This window comes from Aplidium turbinatum, chromosome 4, assembly GCF_918807975.1.
Source record: "Aplidium turbinatum chromosome 4, kaAplTurb1.1, whole genome shotgun sequence".
NCBI classification, from domain to species: domain Eukaryota; kingdom Metazoa; phylum Chordata; class Ascidiacea; order Aplousobranchia; family Polyclinidae; genus Aplidium; species Aplidium turbinatum.
Window position 1 is genome coordinate 3645293 of NC_137475.1, and position 23887 is coordinate 3669179.

At 36.6% G+C, this 23887-nt stretch overlaps 2 protein-coding genes across 2 annotated transcripts; one reads left to right on the forward strand and one right to left on the reverse strand.

The window, feature by feature from the left end:
- The first annotated feature begins 816 nt into the window (after window positions 1–816).
- On the forward strand, window positions 817–8961 carry LOC145768280 (nondiscriminating glutamyl-tRNA synthetase EARS2, mitochondrial-like). Its single transcript, XM_082579759.1, has 11 exons — window positions 817–1763; window positions 2057–2297; window positions 3165–3272; window positions 3422–3604; window positions 3922–4117; window positions 4455–4622; window positions 4841–5068; window positions 5470–5588; window positions 5721–5856; window positions 5988–6101; window positions 6757–8961. Exons 1-11 carry the CDS (start codon window positions 1640–1642, stop codon window positions 6763–6765), a joined length of 1626 nt encoding a protein of 541 aa, XP_082435885.1. The 5' UTR covers window positions 817–1639; the 3' UTR covers window positions 6766–8961.
- A 1-nt stretch (window position 8962) lies between these two features.
- On the reverse strand, window positions 8963–23663 carry LOC145768281 (gamma-aminobutyric acid receptor subunit rho-2-like). Its single transcript, XM_082579760.1, has 12 exons — window positions 23526–23663; window positions 23041–23168; window positions 21898–21984; window positions 20880–20947; window positions 19650–19773; window positions 19113–19215; window positions 17538–17620; window positions 17091–17255; window positions 16174–16329; window positions 13818–13879; window positions 10721–10861; window positions 8963–9399 (listed from the first exon to the last, which is right to left on the reverse strand). Exons 1-12 carry the CDS (start codon window positions 23546–23548, stop codon window positions 9223–9225), a joined length of 1317 nt encoding a protein of 438 aa, XP_082435886.1. The 5' UTR covers window positions 23549–23663; the 3' UTR covers window positions 8963–9222.
- Between the last annotated feature and the right edge of the window lie 224 nt (window positions 23664–23887).

The window sequence follows — 23887 nt, forward strand, 5'->3', positions numbered from 1 at the left end:
TCATCACAGTAAAAAAAGATATATATATATACATGCCAAACATAACTAAAGTTAAGAAACAGGTAGAAGCGGCTAACTCCATATGTTAATACCAGATATCCCTGAGACTAAACTGAAAAATTAAGGATCGGAAAACAATCATGGAATTCAAAATGGCCGTTTCTCGTTTGATGTTTTACTGTGTCACAAGTGTTTCTGTGGAACCAACTCAGTGACACTAACAGAGTGGTTTCTGTCTTGAGCTGTAGTATTGTTAAGTCTATATTTTATGGCAGGTTGCTCCTTCCCCAATTGTATTTGAGCCTATACGGTAGATATATAATATATGGTGGTACCAGTACAACTTAAAAACATGCAGAAAATGCCAAAACTATAGCAGTTGTTGACTGACAATAATTAGGCTAAAGCTTACCTTTAGTAATTTCTGTAATGTTGACCATTGACTGAATGCCGTATACGGTAGTCTTTATTTAATTAGGCGTAGTTACACACCTAAAACTTACTTATGGATATTTTTAGATTGCTATTTATCAGGAATATTCACAGTAATGGCCCAAGCATCTGCCTCTGATCAAATTAAGCAGTTCAAAGAATTTCTGCAATCTTACAACAGTGTCACTGAATTTTGCTTCATTGATTGCATCAATGACTTCACGTCTCGCAAAGTTTCTCGAAAAGAAAATGACTGCTCAATAAATTGTTTGCAAAAATATTTAAAAGCAACCGGAAGAATTTCACAAAGATTTCAAGAGCATCTCCAAACTAACATGCCATTAACTGCCAATGCACCAGGGCCAAAGATTTAATGGCTGTGTGTTTTATATTGTAAAACTACGGTAGTTTACTATTACAATGCATTGACTGTCTCAAGAAAACATTGGCTTGTCACTACCAAGTTGGTCTTTAATTGATTATTGGCATATCAATTAAAAACTGTGTATTTTCTTATATAAACTAAAGCTGTTTATGAACTACATACATAAAATTATGTCATGTCCCAACTTATCATTTAAAATTTAATGTATGTCTTTTCATAATTGAGATGGATTGTATACCAACTGTACGGCCTTGGTTATTTAAAATTGTTTTCAATTGTACTGTTATTGTGTCAACAGATCATCAGACCACTTGGTAGTCTATGCGACAACTCAGCAAGTGCTTCAACTCAGCAATCACATTTCAGCTACTGCCAAATCTGTAAATGAGATTTACGTACTCACGTCAGATTGGTCATCACTTGTTAAACTCATTTTGCTGACTTGTGACATGTCAAGTTTTGGCTTGCTCGGTTATTATGATACTGTCTTAGTTTGATCATTTACCAACTTCAGCCACTTCCTCAAATGTTGCTAGCTTAGTTGTCACTTGCCCAGTTGTCGCTTGCTCAGTTCACAACTTCTGTCTTGTAGGAGACTTGTGTTATCATAGTTTTTACTTTATGCACAATACTGAAATACCACTTTGCGTAGGCTATGCTTTCTATTTTTTCAGTAGATTTTCATTTCATAGTTTGAGAAACATTTCAATATCTTGAGAGATACTAAAACGAATTTAGTGAATTGTACTTGCAAAATGATCAACTGTTAAGCAAAATACATGTATGAAGTATCAAATGCTTTGACCTTTGTTATTTGCTCAGATGATTAGCTTTTGTCGGTTAAAAGTTCTTTGCAGCTACCTGAGAGCACCTAAAACACATCTTTGGAACTTTAATCGGCACCTCTCTGATGACGTTAGAGTCCGATTTGCTCCTTCACCAACTGGTATGTATGGCTTTCAAAATGTGCATTGATTATTGCAAATTACGGGTCTGCTACTATTCGGTGAGTTCCTAACTTCCTAACCTCTAACCCCTAACCCTAAAACGGCAATGATAATTAGGCTACGGTACTTAAGGGATCGGACTCACCGAAATGGGCCATTCCGGCAAATTACTTTGATTAAATTAATTCAGCACTGTTGGAAGTAAAAATGGCACAAAGAGATGTTTTACAGTATATAAATCAATTCATTAAAAGAATGATCACAAGTTTGGTTTATGTGTCATTTTGATCAGGATTTCTGCATGTTGGTGGTCTACGCACAGCGTTGTACAACTACCTGTTTGCTAAAAGTCACAACAATGGCAAATTTATTCTTCGAATAGAGGACACAGATCAGACAAGAGTAGTTCCTGGAGCTGTTGATAGCTTGTTGGCTATGTTAGAATGGGCAGGTCTTACACCAGACGAAAGTCCAATACATAAAGGCCAATTTGGCCCATACCTTCAAAGTGAGAGGCTGCAACATTACAACAAGTAAAATCATATTGTATTTTTTATTTGTCTGATAAAATTTTGAGAACAAAGTATATTTGCTTGTATTTTGCAGTTATATCTGTACAATATATATAGAGTTATTAGTTATATAATACTGTATATTATAATATATATCATAGCCTATAGCACTAACTATTTATAAATATTTTAACCTTATATATAAATATCATTATATCAGTCTGGGAATGGGATGTAAGGATTACTTGTAACGTTAATTATTGATGACCCAGTGTATCTCCTAAATGATCCAGCTATAATTTTCTCAATAAACAGATGCCGCCGGCTTTCGATAATATTTCCATACAGACAATTGTATTTTAATTAGGAAACGCTAATGTGAATTGGCTGCTTCAAATCGGGCCACTCTATTATTACATCTTCCTTCATTATTTTTTTCATTTGCCGGCAATGGGCAAACAAGCCTTGTGTAAATAAATGACCTGTTTTACATGATGATGTGTTAAATCATGTTTATCAATCGTATTCAAATGACATGGATTGATACAGAAATCAAAAGTTTGCCAGTTTAGAAAATTTATTTTGCAAATAGCTTTAATAGATTTGTGTTAACTAACCATATAATTTAAGTTACATTCTCAGCAAACTGTAATTGCCAATGACTTTGTACAAGAATAGTTTTCGGAGCTGGTATACAAGTCCCCCCCCTGGTAACTCATGACAAAGACAGGACTCAACCAAACATATAGGGTGAAACTACTTTACCTTTGCTTTACTGTTCACACCCTGCAATCCACATGTTTTGATCTATTCCTCTTTGTCATGCGTTGCTAAGGGAGGGGGGACCTGTATACCAGCTCCTAGTTTTTAAATTTTGTATATACATAGACATGCTGAGGAGTTGGTACAAAATGGTTCAGCATATTATTGCTTTTGTTCACAACAGCGATTGGCGTTGTTGAAGAAAGATCAACAGCAGAGGAAGGAGCTGCCAAGGTGGGTACTATTTTTTGTGACCCTACGACCTCGGTAATTGTTATTTTTGCTTGCAACTTGCAACAAGAAGTGAAAATCACATGCACATTTCATGTTTTAGTGTTTAAGGTTTCACATGTTACAATTTCATCTTCATCACTTGCCTTCAGATATGACAACCGATGTAGACAATTGTCAGATAAAGAAATTGAAGAAAATCTTACCAGTGGTAAGCCATATGTCATACGGCTTAAAGTACATGCTCATTCTGAGGAATTCCATGATGAGCTGTTTGGAAAAGTCAGTCATCATGTTGGATCGGAAGGAGATCCTGTCCTACTAAAATCTGACAAGTATGTATTCTTCAAATACCCCTAGTTTTTGTTTGTGACCTCCGGTGGCCGCGATGGAAAGCAACTGACCACTTTGTAGTACCCAAGACAATAGCTTTGATGTAAACACATATCACATTATCCTGTAAGTTATTGCTATCTGTTTTGGTAACATTTTTTGCCATTATTGTTATCAATGAATGTGATTTATTATTGTATTTTTTGCTAAAGCAATCATGTAGATATCTGTAACAATAACATTATCACATCATAAATGTGAAAAGTAATGTGATGTGTTACTGTTATTGTCAGTGGTACTATGTCATCATTATGTCTAGGTTCCCGACATACCACCTTGCCAGTGTCATCGATGACCATCTGATGAAGATAACACATGTTATACGAGGGAAGGAATGGCTGATATCCACACCAAAGCATATGCTAATCTACAAAGCATTTGGTTGGGACCCGCCTTGCTTTATGCACCTTCCCTTGTTGGTAAATGCCAATGGAACAAAACTATCGAAACGTCAGGTATATATAGAAAATTTTATGGATTTTTGTTATACTGTGGCACAGTATATAATATATGTAAAATGTCCAACTCAAATTAAGCCAAGGTAAGGTATACGCTGGTGTGCAAGCTTAACTGAAGTGGTTATACTACTATTTACATCAAATAAAATGCAGTCAAAAAGGACTCGTTCTGGCATTTAGATTATATCAAGTCTGAAGGCTGTCCCCAATTTTGCTGGAAAAGTAACAAAATGCATCGAATGTTCTCCTTTAAGATCTTTAGAAAGACGAAGAAACGTTATTCAAATCTAATAAAAATTTAGTTTATCACCATCGTTTCTGCTTATTGCAACAGGGAGACGTGTTTGTTGAAGATTTCCAAAGGAAAGGCTTCACCCCGTCTTCTCTCATCAACTTTATGTCTTATTATGGCGGTGGTTTCCCTGGGGTCACTTTCCCACAATGCACCAGTAACCACCATGATCTGTTGCAGCAGCTAATTAACAGCTTCAATGTCAAGAAGGTTAGAAAGTTTATAGTAATTTTATTTTTTTGCAAGTGCCTGTTTTTGAATGACAATTAAAAACCATGCAATCATCGGTTTATCATTTGCTGAGCAGCAGGAACTCTGTCCAATGTCCATGCCACATCCTTCAAAACACGAAGCATGTCCTACGATGGAAAGGATTTACATAACACTCCCTTTTATGCATCTTTTTTAAATTCCTAATTTTTTCCCAGCTTCTCCAATCTGATGCAATTATTGACTTTGGAAAGTTAGAAGAGTTCAGCCGGGCACACATGAGCCATCTCTTGGCCAGCAATGACACGGTCTCCCGCCGGCAGATGGTGCATGAATTATTCGATCTGGCTTTTTCAAAATACGGAAAGCGATGTTTACTTTGTGACAAAACTTTTTCACCGGATGCGGTCAGGAATTACATAAACAGGATCTTGGACACGCGCAAAGTAGGTTATGAAGTTGAGTATTTACTGGATATTGATTTATGTGTTTGACATTTAACAGCGTGTGTTTCGCTGAAATAGAAAGCATAATAGCAATGGATGATTCAACGACCGCGCAACTATCCGAGACGCAGGACACGCGCATGAAAGTTTATCGTTAGGTTTACAGTAGAGCACCGAAGCTACTTTGCGAACTTTATTTCTCAACTGAATTCTCACTTCCATTACATTTATGCTGAGATATTTTACACAACTTCACTTTACCGGTGACATCCCGGTGTTTCATCAAGCCACCACTCGGCTATGCAGCAGATGTTTTATCACGTTTGCAGAAGTTAAATCAATGTTGTAAAAACGTTTGATTGCGGTCAGTAGCCACTTATGACTTTCTCTTGAATCCTCAGGACCATGTCACCAAACTGAATGATCTGATGGATGAGGAGTACGATTACCTGTGGATCCGACGGAACCACAAAGATGACGTCGATCCGGAATCATCAAATGCTTTACTGGACGTCACCAAGTATGACGTTGAACTGACGTATTGCAGCGCGCGCTTGTCAAATTTAATATTTCAATTATTTTGAAGACGAAGGATAGCCAATAGCCATCATATGTATTTGTATCTAGTGTGTAGGATGCTTGCTAATTGCAGGTACATAAAAGACCAGGAGCTGAACTTGAATCTCCAGCGCCAGATAAAGAACGAGCTGTCACAAATTGCAAAGTCCCACCACTTAAAGTTTCCGACCTTTATGAAGTCCCTACGCAGCATTCTGTCTGGGCGAGTGGTAAGCGGTTTAACAAAGAAATAATTTCACAAAATTTTAAGATGTCACTTTTTGGTTTGCATGTCTAATAATAAATGTTTTCATAGTTAAAAAGTCAAAAGTTTGTTTTAATAAATCTCAATCACCCATAGGAAGGTCCCGGGGTTGTGGATATGATGGTCATGCTGGGAAAGAATGAAATTCTATTACGATTAAATCGAGTTCTCCAGGAGTCCGAGATAAGATCCGGCGCTGCTGGAGGCAAGGTACTGGTCTAATGACTACGCTGACAAGACGTTGTGTGTTGTTTTGTCATACATGCCAGGAATTGGTATGAATACTTGGTCTTGTTAATCATCATCATCTAAACACGGTTTTGTACCAGTCAGTGGGGATGGCCGATTCTTTCCTTGCAGCGACTGTTTTCACTCCAATTCTCCATCTCGTTCTGTCCATCGCATCTTCTTCCTTCAGTCCGACTTGGTTTTCTTCTTTCTTCACATGTTACTCCTCGATGCATTTTCTAACTAGCTTACTGGTTTTCCGACCGTTGCGCCTACGTGCGTTAAACAAAACGTTTCTAGAAGCATTTATATTTTATAACATCATTTTCACGTCAGTGTTGCCAGTAAATTCAAAGCTTGGTATTTTGCCCATCACGGATTATCAGCATGTTGGGGCTGCCACTCTTGTCCATCAACTCTAGATTTGTGTTTTGGCGTTTCTGCATCTTACGACAATTTTTTCTTAATAACTCACAATTCGACCTCGCGTCCGAGGATGGAAGTGTCGACCAATGCTTTCAAAGTCGACACTCTATCAGAGCGCTAGGCTCTGTGTTTGGCAAGATATTTAACATAAACAGCTGGGGTTCTCCTACTTCTGTCTTTGCTATTGAGTAAAAGAACCTTCTGTTTGCAGATAACTTGACAAGCAACATCTCGGTATGAACCGCCAAACTCAACCAGAGTTTCTCGGTCTCTCTTGGCACATGTTCAGATGGATAGAGGTCTATGCTGATGTACATATTGGCTGCTTCAAGCCTTCCTTACACCATTTATGGATTAGTTGTTGTTTTCAAACTGCGTGCAAAACTCATACTTCGTTAAATCATGTAGCCTACTTCTAGAAGTACATGCTTAAACATTTTCTGTCTGAACCAACCAAGATTTCGTGCGGATTTTGTTATTTGGTGAATGAGTGTATTGTGAACGATAGAAAATGGTAACAACTAGAGCAGTGGTTCTCAACCGGGGGTCCGCGAAAGTTTCCGAGTTTTCAACATGACGGATAAATTAAGAAATTCAAAAATTGTTTGTGCTTTGTTTATGTATTAGCCTACAGTGATTTTTAAACTGTAAGTTGCAACGCACTAGTGCGTCGTTTGAAATTGCAAAGGACATTGCACAAAGGTTTGGTTTCTTAACTAAAATATCATATAAATTACTTAAACTCTTTAATAAGGCTATGTTGGCTATGTTCAACTTAATTCTTTTGAGACAGCAGATTGTTGATCAATGATTAATTTAGAAATACAAACGTTAGTCAGCAGTCTATCACCACTCACAGGTTTGCAATGACTGTGATCATAACGAATTAATATTGATTTTAAATCAAAAAAGGGAGAAATTCTTTGTAACAGTCGCAAGTATTCTATTAACTTTTGATAAAAGTTATAGAAAAACATCAAATGAGCATATAGCTTACCGATGTTTGATCCTGTGTGCCAACATATAGCTCATAAGTCGTAACATAATTTCGTCAATCTCATCAATCGTCAAGTGCGTTGCGAATTCAGCAAATTCTTTTAAGTGTGTTGCTTTAAAACTTATGTAACATATGATTCCATAAGGAAACGCGATATACCAAAATTTCAAATTGAAATTTTTAGGGGTCCGCGACCGTTTCGAAGACACCAAAAGGGGTCCACCAAGACAAAAAGGTTGAGAACCACTGAACTAGAGGCTACTGACATCACTGCAATCATATTGGAAGTTTGCCTCAGACATAAGTTTGCTTGATTAACGGAAATCCCTCCACTGAAAGTTTCTTCTGTCCCACAAGTCCACTCATTGGTGGAAAGTTCACTTCATTTCACGCCAAACAAAATAAGACTAGTTGCAAAATGGCGAGAGGGAATGAGGCTGGGCCACTCATCAATGGAGCAGAGCCAGAGGTTGGCTTCAACTTGAATACACAAACGTACGCAAATCGTTTTTTTACTCTTCACCAAAGCCGAAAATATTATCTAGCTTTCAAACTTTCTGGACAATCTCAAGGCGTCAAGGTCTTATACCGAGTGAACAGAATAATTCCCCGGCTACATCAATCGGAAAACTTCACTCTGTCAATCTCGCTAACCGGCCCTGCGTCAAGCTCTCTGTAAGTATAGAGCTATACACTATAAGCATGCGAAACTACCAGGAATAACCTATCAAGGCTTTGTCAGTCCGAGGCCTATGTTGTGTGCCGAAGGCCAGTTCCAATGTAAGAAATGAAATTCTACTCTGCTGTAGTTTTCCGAAGTGTATTGTTTACGCTCGCATACAGACAGTGCATTTCCAACTTCTAGAGCACTGAAACGTGTTCTGATAATTTGAGCGCAAGCTCTATCGATCCCGTGAATTGCAATTTATTTTAGCTGAAAAGTAGGTTAATATAACGCATTAAACTTTTACAATTTGTTAGCGGTCAATATAGCTCATCGTCTTCAGCTTTACAAGACGCAACTGCGTGCCAAAGTTTACGAAATCATTAACTTTGGATTAGTTTATTTCCTTGATTTAATTTATTCAGTTCAGATTGAGGTTGTCTTTGATCAATTGAATTTGTCTCGTTGAATAAATTGTCGTCATAGTGTTATTTTCTGTCCTGTCGCAATCATTTTCTTTTGTATGACCTCTGCTCCGAATGCACAGAGATCAACTTATAGAGAAGTAGTCGAAATTTGGTTGTTGGCTTTCGTCTCTTAAAAATATTGTTTCTGCATTTGGCATTCCCCTAAATTTTTATTGGAGTCTTCCACTGGAATTACTAAAACATCGATGTTTTTAAGTTCGTTTGACTTATTTCTTGCATTGTTACCTTGATTCCCTCTTGAATAAAAGCTACATGGCTGTCTAAATGTATATTAGCCGTTTATGCCAATTATTAAGTCCGCGTGCAACTAGGCTGCCATCATTGCTCCTGTTTCAAACACCGCACTGGTCAAGTAAGCATTGTATTTATTGCGATTGCCCGAAATGAAAACAAAGTGATATGAATACGAACTTGTGAAGTAACGATGATAGTAAATTAGAAGCTTAATGAAGTTGTCACTAGAAAACAAAAGCTGGCTTGGGTTGCTTTTACAGATTTACAGCAATAGCCTATCGATAGCCTTACTCATCAGTCGTTAGCATCATGTTGTGTTATGCAAGCATAGTATACCCAGTAGATGACGTTGAAAGCAGTAAATGCCAAGAAATAACTTATACGAAAGATAAAATCGCATCTTGAACAAGCCCCACAAGTCATTTTCCTCACTAATTTACAAGCCTGAAATGAAGGGTTCCAGGAAGCTTTCTGAAAGAAAAACCTTGTTTAAAATTGAGAATTTGGTTCAGTGGAACTGTATTTAGTGCTTGCCTCTGAGTTGGTAAATATCGTTTCAAAACCTTGTTTGGTCACTTCAACAAAAAAGCCAACTTTTCTGTTTAATTTCAAACTTCACTTAGTGTCTCAACAGGTGAGTCGGACAGCCGGTGGTATACTTTCGAGTAGAGTTGCACCTACAAACGTCGCCTTCACTCAGTATATTTGGCCGCAATGCAGAAACAAACGTTTGCAAACCTAAACAGTCTTGTGCTTGGTGAGATCGTCAGATGGTTTTTATTCAAATACATTTATATTCATCATGGAAGTATTTTATACAAATAAAATAATGTAAGGGATTGAATAGGGGTGTTAATCAGTAGCCTATGTGAAGGTTTGCGTCGGCTTTCTGTTTGTGGTTATAGTAGGGGATTAGTAGCCTACAGCAGAGGTGGGCAAACTTTTTATCTCGAGGGCCGCATTCAGAGTCTGAATTTGTTCGAGGGCCGCAGTATGTATTAAGATTATAATTCCAAAACATAAAGTCCAAAATACTGTAGTCAAACCGCAAGCTTCTATTTGTTTTTATAGTGACGAAAGAAACGGAGGTTTTATATACAGTACACATGTTACATAAAAAATGTTTGTCTCAATTATTTATTTGAATACAACCGCATCAAGATAACACTTTGCCAGACGCACTTTGAGCAAATTAAACAAAACACATCTGTGAGCGAATTAACATAATCAGAAAAACTGTCGCAATCGTCGCTTTTTTCTCTACCAACACCAAGAGTCTTGGCCTTGATCCAAGACTAAAACGAAAAAGGAAGTTTCATGATGCGACAGGCCGAAGTCAGAAATTTCAATTGTGACGTAATCGGCTGTTTAGCAATGGCTGCTTTGACACTAATAATAAACATGCATTCATGCAAGATCACAATGGGGCTGGGGAAACAAACTACTACAATGCGACAAAAAGACTACAATTTATCTTTATCAAGATGAAATAAAAAAAAATGAAGAAAAGGTTTAATTAAGTCTTTGTAGTAATTAAAATTTTCAAGCGATTTTAGGATTATTTTTTCTATATAATTGCTTCAGGCTTTTGCGGGCCGCATGCGGCCCGCGGGCCGTAGTTTGCCCACCTCTGGCCTACAGTATTGCAGGCTATAAAGTGCTTTGACTATTAAAAAATATATAAAGCCTTTATTTTCATAACAAATGAGCCCATAGCATACTCCGTTTTCAAATTCACTCAAGCTCTGCAATTGTTTAATTTCTGTGAGATAAAAGCATGTGGGTACCTCACCTGGTTGTACGTTGCTTGGTGGGTTCCATATCTTTTGCTTTTTGTCATTAAATAATTTAAAATGCAAAACTCAATGACAGTTGAAAATACGAAAAGAAAACAGACCCACAGATAAATGTCCATTGCTGTGAGGTAGGATACCTGCGTTAACAATGAAATCAGTCAATCTAAATGTCGGTAAAATTTGTATCACAATGAACAACATTTCAGTTTTCGAAATAAAGATTTTACTTATAGAAAAAGCTACTGGCAACACTTCAACTTGGTTCACAAGGAAAAACCTAGAACATCACACAACTCAGGCGAAAGAGAAATTGAAAAAAGAAAACTAATTGGGGAAAAATGATGGTTTGCGAAAATGAGAGAACTTATATACCTGGGACTGGTATATAAGTCCCCCCTACCTCCCTTGGTAGCCTAACTTATGACAAAAACAGGACTCAATTGACATGGCTCTTTCGCCTTAGTTGTGTGCTGTTCTAGGCGTTACTGGTTCACAAGAGGATATTTTGAATTATCAATCACGATTTTGGTATTTGGTTTGGTAAGGCAGCTTTAGTTATCCACAAACTAAAAAAAACTTGTAGGCTGCTGATCACATGAGTTCCATGAAACACAATTGTTTGCATCCTCGCCTACTTGGACTGTAAGTTAGGAGCCAGTAGCCTAACCATCTGCACAAGCTCATGCAGGTTTTGCTTTTTTTGTTTCCTGTAAATGCCTTGGCCATGCTTTCTAGCAAGCATAACTCGTCTGTTTTACATTGATTAGGCAGACATTAAATCAATGAAAAAATACAGATTTAAGTTACTAACTGTCATAGTGTAAAAAGATATTTGCAGGAGATACGGTGACTCTTGGCCACCTGTAGATGCGGCCTGATTTGTCACATTTTGCAGATTTTGATTACAGCTACTGCTAGTGTTTGACTGACATTTTTTTTAGATGTTTTTACTTTTTGCGGTTTCCTAATGACATAAAACTTTTTTGTTGCCTTGGGGAAGCAGTAGCAAATGAGAAAAAGTAAATTGAAAAACGCAAAATCAGACTGTTATTGAAAATTAACAGTCTGACTAAAATCTTCGAAATCAAATTTTCTTTGTTTTTCAACATGTGAGAATGTTAAAACCTATTGTGTCATCTGGGGAAAAGAATAAAGAAAGCGTAAAAATCTAGTTTTTAGAAAAATTTATTTAAACGTTCGCCCAAAGTTAGAGAAACCTGGAAATTTCTGCAAAATGTGACAAATCAGGCCGTATCTTTAGGTGGCCATGGGTGACTTGTTGTTGAACAACAAGAGAATAAAATTTGATGCAACAAAGAGAATTGTGCATAAAAACTAACATAATTCATGTGGAAAATACAGAGCTGAGAAGTCGGAGTCCGTCAGTTGAACATCTTGGAGTCGTATATTTTTGTCCGATTCTACAGCCTTGGTAAAATAACGATACGGGAATTCTAATAGTGTCCCCAAGTAGCAATTTAGTTCATTTCTACATTGATTCGGCGTTTGCGAAAGCTGAATTGATGTAAAAAGGGATTGATTTGCTTGATGGGTAACTTAGTTATTTCCCTTACATTAGGCTGCTTGCCCACTTGGCTCTTTTGAGACGAAGTTGTTTTGCCTGTACTTTGCATAGTTGCTTTGCAAAAGTCTTCTGCGGCAACAGAAAGCAGCAATGGCAACAAAAACAACATCTCCATAAATTAAATTTGTTTTGCCCTTTTTTCAATGGTTTCGCATCGTCCCCAGACAGTTGATTATGACGTAACAGCTAACGAGTGCCAGGCGTATATTGAATATTTTAGTTATTATGCGACTAATTTAATGTCCCAAGGCATCACAGGGATAAGCACAACAACAATATCACAAACAAAACAGTTAAAGTTTTTCTATAGGGAGTTTTCATGTTTTTATTTACTTTGTTAGATAAAAAGGCTAATTACGAAAATTAAGGAAATATCAGTCTGGCAAATGCAAAAACGATGAGATAGGCGATATATCGCGTATTAGAGAACAACTGCACCCTCAAAAAGCTGGTGCTAGAGAAAAGCCTAATTACGGGTCATATAGATGCAAGGCTTATAAAATGATTTCCTCTGATTGAATCTTTATCCTCTGGCTGGGAAAGCTTCTTGCAGAGCTTAATCCTGGCAGTTTCGCATACTGGTAGAGGCTTTGAATCACTAACGCAGGCCCGGTAACCGAGATTGACAGAGTGAAGCTTCCGATTGTTGAAGTCTTGTTGCAGGGAAATTATTCCATCCATTATTAGGTGCCGCTGAATAGAGAGCAGTCCTTAACGTGCGTTGCTCAAGTGGACATCCCGAGAGTCGAACCAGCGCCACTTGATCTTAAAGCTTCTTCGTCACCGAAGGCACGCGCTAACCAACTGAGCTATCGGGGCGGAATCGCGATATGCAACGCGATAACTTGGTATAATTTAGAATCGCTGTACAATTTCCTTGAATATTGCAATCGTTGCCCTATCGGTTACAAGAGATACACGTTAATATTCGTGGATTTATTTTGTTTAAATTATTTCAAAAAGTAATCAATTTAGCCTATTATTTAACTTTTCCATCTTCTTAAACATTCTATTTGTTTCTCCAAACAAAGTGTTCTCATTTGCGTAACTTAGGCCTATTTATTAACCAGCTTTATTGCCATTTCATCAGGGGGCAGCCCGGGTCCTCTCCTCCAAATAGATAAATGCATATTGGTTTGCTTTAGTGGTAGGCTAACTTGTTTTTTTTCTGGTTTCAAAACTTAACTCTAGTTATCTGCGAAGATATAGGCTACTTTGTATTCTTGTCTAGTTAGGTTTTCAATGGATAGTTTGAAGTGTTTTATTTTATTCAAGTTTTATTACATTTTTTTCTTATTCATTTAGCCAGTTTGTTAGTTCTGGTATAAATTTGTTTATCTTTCATAAAACTTTCAGTATGTGTCATATTTGTGTTCTTAACACAATGTAGCAATCTATGTTAAATTGTAGAAAATCCAAGACTATATTTTCTATCATTCCATGAAAACTAAAATGTAAATGGTACCCCCGCGGCTTTGTTGGGAACTGCCCAGCTATTGCAAACTCACCTTTGGTAGTGTAGCTTTCAGTCCAGTGATGATCGTGGATATGGTCAGAACTGAGGTCACGCCTAAAAAAATTGAGTTTTTTTTTAGAGAAGAAGCAAGGTTTGTTTTAATCTCAATAATTATCAAATTGAGCTCATTCTTAATGAAATACATAGGCTACTGTACTTTCACGTTCACTAGCTTTGTTAGTCTCTTAAATAGACACTTTTCTTCAGTTCTGTTGGTTTTGGTCTTCGAGTTTTAAAATGGTTAGTTAGTTAAAAAATAAATAAATGTAAAGCGTTTTCCCAAAAAACTTGTAGAAGATACTGTTGACCAAATATTGTCATAAATAAGACAATTTGTGTAAATTCATTAATATTGGTAAGGATGAAAGACTGACAAAGATGAAACATGAAAGATTGACTATATCAGATTATGGTCAATGCCATATCTGGATTAGGGTGCCATATATTTCTTGTCTGCTTTTTACGTGATTTGGTTAGCTTGGTGTAAAAAAATTGAAGTAGTTTTTGTCTTGGGAGTAAATTAATCACGTCATAATGACATTTTGTTTGAGTGATACGTTCATTCCATCCAAGATTAATCAGCTTGAATGTTTTAAAATCAATTGTAATCAAATCTTATTTATGATAAGAGCACTGTTTTTTCAGCTTTAGAACTTACCAAAAGTACTTTCTTTCCAACAGCTTACTGTAGCCTACGTTGATCTTACGATTGTAGGCTATACGTTGATATGTTGCCATTATCATAGTTCTAAAATTTGCATTCAGCACTTTTCGTTTTAATTATTAATCATTTGCGAATGAAAATCCCACAATTAAATTTCTTCAAATTTTGCCATAAGGTGTCTATGTCATAGATATACACTCTATGACATTATGGGTTACGTCGTTACCACCCGCTCCGGGGTCTATTTAATATATTTGCTTCAAGTTGCCTGGCGCTTACGCAGAAAATTTCTGTAGGGAAGGTTGAAAACCACTTGCATAAATCTGCATGCCACTATGGCCACAAAATGTAATTATTGCAGTCGTCAGGGCGACAAGATTGTAGAATGATCTTCTCCAACATTACATTTGTTGTTAAAGATGTAAATTTGATGGTTTAGTGGGCAACGCAATGTAGACGACAATAAATGCAATCCACTGTCCACAAACATTACACGCGATAATGGGCCGGTCTTTTCTGTGGAGTACGAAGAAGTTTTTCATGGGAGCTACCTCCAGACCGCATCTCATGCTCGTTACAAAAGATACTTCAGGAAACAATTTACTTTCTTTTCTACATCAGAAAATCGTAATTCAGAGATGGAAGTTTCTGCAATCAATGTGGATACAGTGCATCGACCACATATTATGGCATAACCAACTAGCACAACAAAACAATTTTTACAAAAAAAAACTTTTCAAGAATTAAGTAATTTCGAAATTATTCACTCAACATTTTGCTTTAGGATTTTGTCACCAACTATTTCGCTAAAAGCACACAAAAAGCCCGACAAAAGCTAAGAAGCACGCCCGATCCTTACCACGATTTATACCAAGGCCATTGCTACGCTAGACTGATTGAGAGAAATAGACAATAACGCGTGTAATAAAACCATAACAAGTAATAACATAATAAAAAATAAATATCAAACTCAACAGGTGTTTGACTCCTGTTATACACACTGTGTCTATGCCAACCCCTCCTCTTTGAGTACGCCTTTGGCCGTAGCGATCGTTGAATCGGTGCAGTACAGTCGCCTTTGTTATTGTTTTGATAATAAAAATATTGAAAGTCATTTTTGACCTACAATAACGTCATCATACCAAACAGCACTAGCTCATTTTACTCTAATCTGTTTTTGATTATTATTTACACTGTAATAGAGTAGTTCCTTTGCTTTACGTCAGAGGTTGTTAATTTCAACCAGGCCCTTGTTTTTCTTTTGTTTACCATTCGCTGACTTTTTGGAAGGAATTTATTTTCATGCTTTCTCAAGATAATTTCCATCAGTTATTTTTAGATTAGATTTGTTTTCGTTATCGTGTTTGTTATGATTTCCTCATGGGGTAAACTTTCCTGCTTGAGAAATCTTGTTCTAGGACATGCCCAAGTCTTGATGCGTGGGGTCAGAAGTGTTGAAAAGAGATCCTGTTGGCTTTTGGACAAGGGCTCAGTTGATTTCAGGGGCCCTTTCGAAGGGCTCGAGAACTTGTAGAAACCTCCGCGTGTATTTGGATATAGTGAAATTTTCTTCAAAGTTTCTTGATTAGGGCCCAAAGGTTCTCATTGGCCCCGAGGAAAAATTGTCATCTCAACGACCCTGAGTGGTTCAACACCACCAACATCTTATGAAGCAACATATTACCTAGAGCCACTCTTGCAGGAACAGATTTTGGGTCGATCCACATCCCCATCCCTGCCAATAGAACCATGGCCATAGCGGGGAAGTAAGATTGGAAGAAGACTGATAGTGGATATCTCTTCAACTCGAAAGTTACTTTGAGCTGGGATCTCTCGACATCTACACAGTCAATCAATAAGCAAGTTAATATGAGTAACGTAAAGACAAGAAACATTTACTCATCGTTGCGGGTACAGTATAACATACAAAAGTGCAAACATGAGCAATACATTAACATACAACTATAAGGTGGCAGAAAATGGACATTCCAGTCATTTATTCGAACAACCACCTTATAATTTCATACTTATACCTCAAACAAGTTGGCTAGTCTGTAGTCGATAAACAAGTAAGTTGGACATAAGTTATACCAAAACAAACATCTCCTAAAATAACATAAAAGTTAGTTAAGTAGTGAAAACAGCAAAGTGGCATATACTATGACACAGGCTAAACTATATGATTAGCAGCCTACAGTAATTTGGGGTGGAGTGGGGCCTTTCAATATCTTCGGCAACTGTGGTACAGAGGAACAGACCACGGACCATATACTTTACCACTGCTCAATTTTTAGGCTGCTCCACCAAGGGAAGTTGGTCTAGCAACGTTGGAGGACTCTACCATCAAGTGCCTGCTCGAAAAATACCTGGAAATTTCACCCCGATGACATGTAGTCTAAAAGCAACATCTCATACGAAAGAAGAAGAGCTTGATTTCAGTTAGATCCAAAACTATATCAGAAAAATTAAATTTCTTGGCCAGAACCCAGCACTTATGATAACAAAATAGATATAGTAAAGTACAATAAGAAACAACATAACTTATGGAGTGAAAAATAGTACAAACATTTCGACTATAGAATTAACAAGAGTAATTCATACCCGGTATTAGATGTATTCCTTCATACGTCACATTACTTGAGTGGAACTTGTGATGCAACAATTGATATTTCGGCATGTTTGTAACTAGTCCTGTGTCCATGAAGAGATTATCTTTTTGTCTGTTGACAAGCCAGTACAGGACCAACTCTTCACTGGTGTAGCCAACTGGAAAATATAATGTAAACACATTTTCAAAAACCAAAGTGATAACTTCATCTGAAATAAATAATTATCTGATATTTTGTATACTATTAATATACAGTATACACGTTGCCAATAAATCCACTGTCTACAAATATAGAACGAAAGAAGTTTTGAGTAAAATGAAATTTTTATGTGAGAGTGCTACTGTATTTTATTGAACGATTTATATTAAACGTTGGTTTTAGGGTGGATGCAATGTCATTAATTTTAAAACTAATTGTTACAACTAATGAAACAACTTACGGCTTTGTAGAACAATGGAACAATTCTCGATGTCCAATGGAAAATTATAAAGATTCATCTGGCACGCGACGGTGCTGGTTATCCTGACATAAACAATGCGAATTATTTGCTGAAACAAATTTCATGTCTACAAATTGAAAGGTTTGCATGTTTTCTGAAAGTCTTATGATGCAACAAAATTAGGGATATCTAGAGAAGGGGATATGAAGGCTCGCAGCGATTACCTTATTCTCATGACACTACCAGGGCGGTAGTTAGTAGTGCTTTAAACATGTGGTTCTTTTTAAAATCGTAGAAAGTTTTGTAGTGCAGCTGGTACAATGAGCTACAGAAGACAGTTAGCAAATGTTACCTAGAGCATATTCAAAGAATACTTGTTTATAAAAACAGTTGAAAAGTTACCAGTAAGCTGTTTTTTTTAACAAAGCCTTTGCAGTAGGCTAGATGTAAAGCAAGTATACGATCGAGTAGCTGAATTAACAAGCAACCAGCATGAGCATGCTGTGAATATCCAGGCCTGATGCTAATAGCGCAGTGAAGGTTATCATAACAAGATTTATTAAACTAATATCGGTGCCAATTGTCATTTTACGATAAACACAGATTATTTACGATAAACAAAAGCCCTTCTATTGTCAGACGTAATAAAAGCCTTCGTATCCCCTTCTTTAGATATCCCAGAACAAAATATCTGCGACAATGAGTAATATCTTTTTCAACCGATTGATCGTGCTTAATCAGCTATGACTCCCTTATGAATTTCCTCCATTTTGTTTTGTCTTTTGTTTCTTCTAATTTTCTAGCAAGCTTTTCAGACCGGCAATTTACTGCGGCTATTGTCAAAATGCAATTTCATTCTTTTGTTCATTGCTTTGCACCATCCCAGTCACCATTAACGTTGAAATTTGACTAATATTGGGTAAATGGAAAACCTGTTGAAATTTCCCCCACAAGCTATCGCAATGGTAATCGTGAGATATACGGAAAAGTAAAGATCTCGGCTGATTCGAACCTAGGCTTTAGGATGACTCGTCGAATTCTATAAACGGTTGACTGTAAAAATCACAAGATATAAATAAAATCTTATATTTTCTAGTTACTACTGAAAACGAGAATGGGAAAAAGGATGGAAGTGGTTTTACCACTAATTCGCAGATGGCTGTTTCCAAACAAAATAAAATTACCAATTTTGTAATTAACAATGAGAAACTACCCTGCAGTTGTTAAAGAATTTAAAAGGAAGCATGTTCAATTATTGTGCAAATGACAATAAAGGAAAGTGGCCTAGTGGGATTACCGGTAGTGACATAGGAATGACCCCTTGCCAATTTGCTGGTTTAGACTATTTTAAGAATCAAAGTAACCAACTGAATATGATTATGTGCAAACCTCAATTATTTTAAATTAACCGTTGAGTGATCGAAAAAGCAACATGAACGAATCATTCTTTATACGGCGTGTCTTATTCAGTTACAGTTTGTTAATTGGACGTTTTGACAATGCATTTTGACATTAGTAGCCTATACCAGAAACGAAACATGACAAATGTGACTTGTGTAAAGAAAAGTTACTTACTTTACACTATAAAATATAGTTCCATCGCAAAACAACCGCAAAACAACGTTGTTTACCGTTGTTTTATGGATAAATGAATCCTTTGAGCCCACAATGTAGAGATCTACAACGCAAAACACAATCAAAATAATATTTGATCAAGAATAGTTGCTACAGCAAGTGAATAAAAAAGCTTTTCTAAGTAGATGTTCTTGAAAGTGTTGCACTGAGGTACATGGTCCGTAGCATTTCTTGTTTTGACTCTTATACACTGTGGTGTCGTGCAAACTGTAAACTATAACACATGATGTTTTACAAGAATTTTAAAAATTTTAACAAACAGTTTTGGAGCCCATGACTCTGCGCTTGTAAATATATAACCTATACCCCCGAGTCACTTCTTAGCTACCCTACTGCTTGTAAAAGCACTTTGATGTTTTGTTTAATATATGTTTGTTTTGAACTTCCAATTATCAAATTTTGGGTCTCAATATCCTTTTATGTGGGTAACAAACCCAATATTTTGCAATTTTTAGTAGGCTGTCAACCAGGACTTACCAGGTATCCATATCTTATCAATTAGTCGACTTGCCAAGACAATGCTTGAGTTTTTGTCATCAGATTTAAATCGTAGTCTCTCATCTCTCCAAGTCTCGTGGAAACGCAGTGTGAATGTTACATCCTGCCCAGAAAGTGACATTAACAAACAGCAGATGCAGTTATTCACGCACGTGGCATGTGACAATGCATTATTGATGATTTAATAAACTGTCCTGTAATTCAACTCGTCAAAGCAATTTTAAATATTGACAAACATATTACGCATATCAAACATTTTCTTGTCATTTTTGTATTAACTTTAGCGCATGCTAATAAGATATGTGTTCGTGTGTTCGATTGAGTAGCACCAGATTAGAATACAAAGATGATGATAAGCAAGCAATGGTCAAAGAGGTGGTAAATCTAAACATAATTAGCAATAAACCATCTTGTTTGTTGTTACTTTTACTTTCAATTTCATCAGATAAACGTTGCAACTAGTGCTAGAAACGATAATTGTCTTGATAAACACCCAAACTTTTCAGTATTCAGCATAATTAATCCATAAAATTATAGGCTACCAATATGCGATTGATTTAATATACAGCCAAAATTATTTTAACCTTTTACTCTATCTCAATGATGTTTAACCGGAGGTAATTTTATTCCCTGGTGAAACTTTTATCTGGTGAAAGAAAGAAATAAACCAAAGCAGAACAAACAGGTAGCATGGCAGCCTAAATAGCCTATTTAATTTTCAAACTAAAAATTGAATTAAGGGGAAAATTTATTTGTGACTTATCAGCAAGAGAAAAATGAGAGTAAAAAGATTGAGAGATATTTTTAAAAACCTTTGAACTAATATCACGGTCCTGTAGAAGCTAGAATGAGATAAGAGAAAAAGAAATGTGGAAGTTAACATGGGGTTAATACTTGTTCGGGGACTGTTAAGATTGATTAATAACCCCAACATAGATCAGCTATGAACTGAAAGCAATGTAGAAAGGGACATTTGCTCTTTTTCGGCTAATATTGTTGGTTTGCATATTTTTCGGTTAATATATGACCAGCCTACTTGCAAAATTTTATGAAGGAGGAAGTTTTCATGCCTGCACGTAGCTTTTACACAGGAAGTAATTATCTTTTATTCACAGTGCCTATCTTTGTCTACAATCTACAAAAGGACAATGGAGTTGTTTTTCCTTTGTCCACTAAAACCATTTGACCTAAAACCATTCGCTAACTTACCATGTTCTTTTCTGAGATGTCTGTGATGCTTTCAATGAGAATGTTTATTCCAACCCGGGTCGCGGTTCCTGAGATCAAAGTGCGTCGTACGCTTGTTACGTCACATTTACAACGGATTGTAATCACACAGGGGTGGCTATTTCTGGTCACTCTCAGAAAAACATTTTGAACATCGTGAAATGTTAATAATAAATGACTGAAATTACGTTATTAACATTTCACGAATATCTGTTATTTTGTTTAGAAGATTTGAGTTATTTTCCTGACAAGAACAGAAAGTTTTGCCGAAAACGTTCGAATTTATGTAGTTTTATTTTATGTATTTGTTTTTGAATTATGCAATTCAATCCTACCAAGTTGCTACAGTATCAATTATTATTGGTCTACCCTATTCACTTAATGCACAAGTAACTGCCACTTTTATGCAAGATTATGGTTCTCATTTGCACTTGTCCCTGTCGTGTTACAACAATGGACACATCAGACTGCAATGTTGCTATGGCCGCAACGACCAGGTACATCGCATCTGATGCATTCATACAAAATAAGTGCAAAATATTTAGGTTGATTGAAAAAAGGCAGTTCGGAAAGAGTTGGCCATTTTGTCTCACACGCAATGGAGTAATTATACTTTTAAACTTTTGCCTAATCATGCGTCATCACCAGGGTCGTTGAGAGGATATTTTGGGTCCGGTACCAATGAGATCTTCGGTACTCAAATCAAGATACTTCTCAGGAAATCGCTTTATATCAAAAATACGCAAAGATCCCTCAATTTTTTGTGTCTCTTGGATAGGTTACGTGCCTCTAAAATCATCCCTGACTAGGATCCAAAAGTACCTCTTGGACCCCCGATCAACGCCACAGGTCCATGTTCAATTACAAGTGATTTAATTTCATATTCATATCAACAAAGTTACCAAAGAGGATTTTTTATATTTTAGTTTTTCTTTAGTGCATTCGCCCATTTATATTTTCTCGTTTACTTTAGGAATTCCATGCAGACTACAAGACTCACCATTTTTCTCTGGCCTGATGCTTAGCTCGTACGAATGTCCCTTCAGCATGGATTCGATTTGTTCTGAGATATCAGACCCATGAGCGTCTAAAATAGATTACTTTCTTGACAATTTCAAAACAAAAATAACTTCGATTGGAAGACAGCAATGATTGAAAAATCTGATTTGGCAGGTAAACTACTGGCTAAATTAATACACAGGAATTAACTTCAACAAAAATATGCAATAGATTGATTTTCGCTTATAGCAGCATGATTATTGCTTGCTTCACAATCGCTCACGAACCCTCCGAAATGTTCAAAATCCAAAAATCGAACTTTTCAACAAAACTGCCCGCAACGAAACTGCCCGCTACAAAACTACGACATGTGTATCACCAAGAACTGTGTTTACCATATCATATGCAAAAAATGCAGGGAAAGCTACATCGGCAGCACCATCTGCCCACTCCCGCTTGAAAAAACACCTTAGCTCAGATAAAAGTTCGGTCTTTGATCATCATCAACAGTGCCTCGCCGACTTTGAATTTATAATCATTGTCAGAGAAAACGACGCGGTACAATTACGCTTCAAAAAGGCCATTTTCATGAGTACACAGAATCCAAAAATCAACAACCTTTCGAAAAGGAAGAACTACGTCACCTAATCTATTAACCAACTGATCCAACAAAATTTCACAGCAATAACGCCTAACAACACAGAAGCACAACAGACAGCAGCCTCAAGCCACACAAAAGAGCCACATAAAAAAACGACTAACTGATTTTAACACCATTCGCCATAGCACATGACTAAGGAACTTTGTTCCGAAAACTAGAGCAATTCGCTATTACCACGGCTAACTCGCAGCATCAGGCTAAAACAGGTTGTTAATATTTACTTCAGCTGATTTTGAAGTAACCAACAAAAATAAACTAACAAGTTTAAAGCCTGTCATTTAAAATATAAAGCTTGTTTGCTGGGATTATGCAAAAACTAGTGAAAATCATGACACTAAAAGACAGAACAATACAAAAAATCATACATTTACTGTAGCCTACAGCTTATTCGGCTTATCCTACTTTATTACCAACCTATAATAGGAAAAGTATTTTAATTACATATTTTAATTATTCAAGTTTTATTTAATTTGCTTTTTTCACCTTTTAAGCTTCTTTCAGGAGAAAGTTTTGCATTTTCACTGGAGTGTGGTGAAATGTTTCTGCTTTTGGCAAAGGATTCGGCGGAAGGCAACAGTTGAAATAATGCTAACGTGCAACGCAGATACACCCTGCAACATACCAGGCCGGCAAATTAGTCTTTCTAACGTCAATGTAAGGACGTGTCAATGTGCTGGCTTAGGCTACCAGACACCTATTAGTGATACGGTTAATTAACAAAATTAATGCCCCAGACCTTGACTCGCTTTGTTGGAAATTAACAGATTTTAACTTATTCTTCTTGTTTTTTCAACGTTTTACTCCTCATAACTTTTATTTGTCGTGCAGTTGGACTTGAAACGCTCCTTCGAGTTAAAACGAATTTAATCATGCTTTTTGGTGGAAATAATTGTAATCAAACCATTGTTTGACAAGAAAATCAACAGACCATTTTTAATTTTTTACATAACATCTGAAATAAATCTTACCTTAAATATAACTTGGAGTTCATCTTCTGCAGCACTCATTCTATCGTAAATGATTGTATTGGTTATTCTTCTCTCTTTTAGCTTTACTGCAGAGAGAAAATGATTAGTCACAACTTCTTTTGGCTGGTAAATGTTGTCTCGCCGCAAAATAATTAACTGATTCTTCACAAATCACTTTTCCAATGGAACATCGACCGCAAGAGCTCTGGTACGACCCCTAGAGATTAATCACAGGTCATGGGTGATGTTGAAGTTGGTTCTTCTTTGATGAATCGATTAAACTAAATCGAGTTAGTCTTTGGTTTCAAATTTTTATTGGGTCTCAATAAACAGAAAAAAGGTTTCCCATGAACTGGTAAAAT

Excerpts from the sequence above, each read along its gene's own strand:
- LOC145768280 (XM_082579759.1), top strand. The coding sequence starts at position 1,640 with ATGATTAGCTTTTGTCGGTTAAAAGTTCTTTGCAGCTACCTGAGAGCA. Across the intron at positions 2,298-3,164 it reads AGGCTGCAACATTACAACAA|ACATGCTGAGGAGTTGGTAC; the intron begins GTAAAATCATAT and ends GTATATACATAG. Across the intron at positions 5,589-5,720 it reads GCTTTACTGGACGTCACCAA|GTACATAAAAGACCAGGAGC; the intron begins GTATGACGTTGA and ends TGCTAATTGCAG.
- LOC145768281 (XM_082579760.1), bottom strand. The coding sequence starts at position 23,548 with ATGAACTCCAAGTTATATTTAAG. Across the intron at positions 13,880-16,173 it reads TCCTGCAAGAGTGGCTCTAG|GCGTGACCTCAGTTCTGACC; the intron begins GTAATATGTTGC and ends CAATTTTTTTAG. Across the intron at positions 10,862-13,817 it reads TGAAAGCTACACTACCAAAG|GTATCCTACCTCACAGCAAT; the intron begins GTGAGTTTGCAA and ends TTGTTAACGCAG.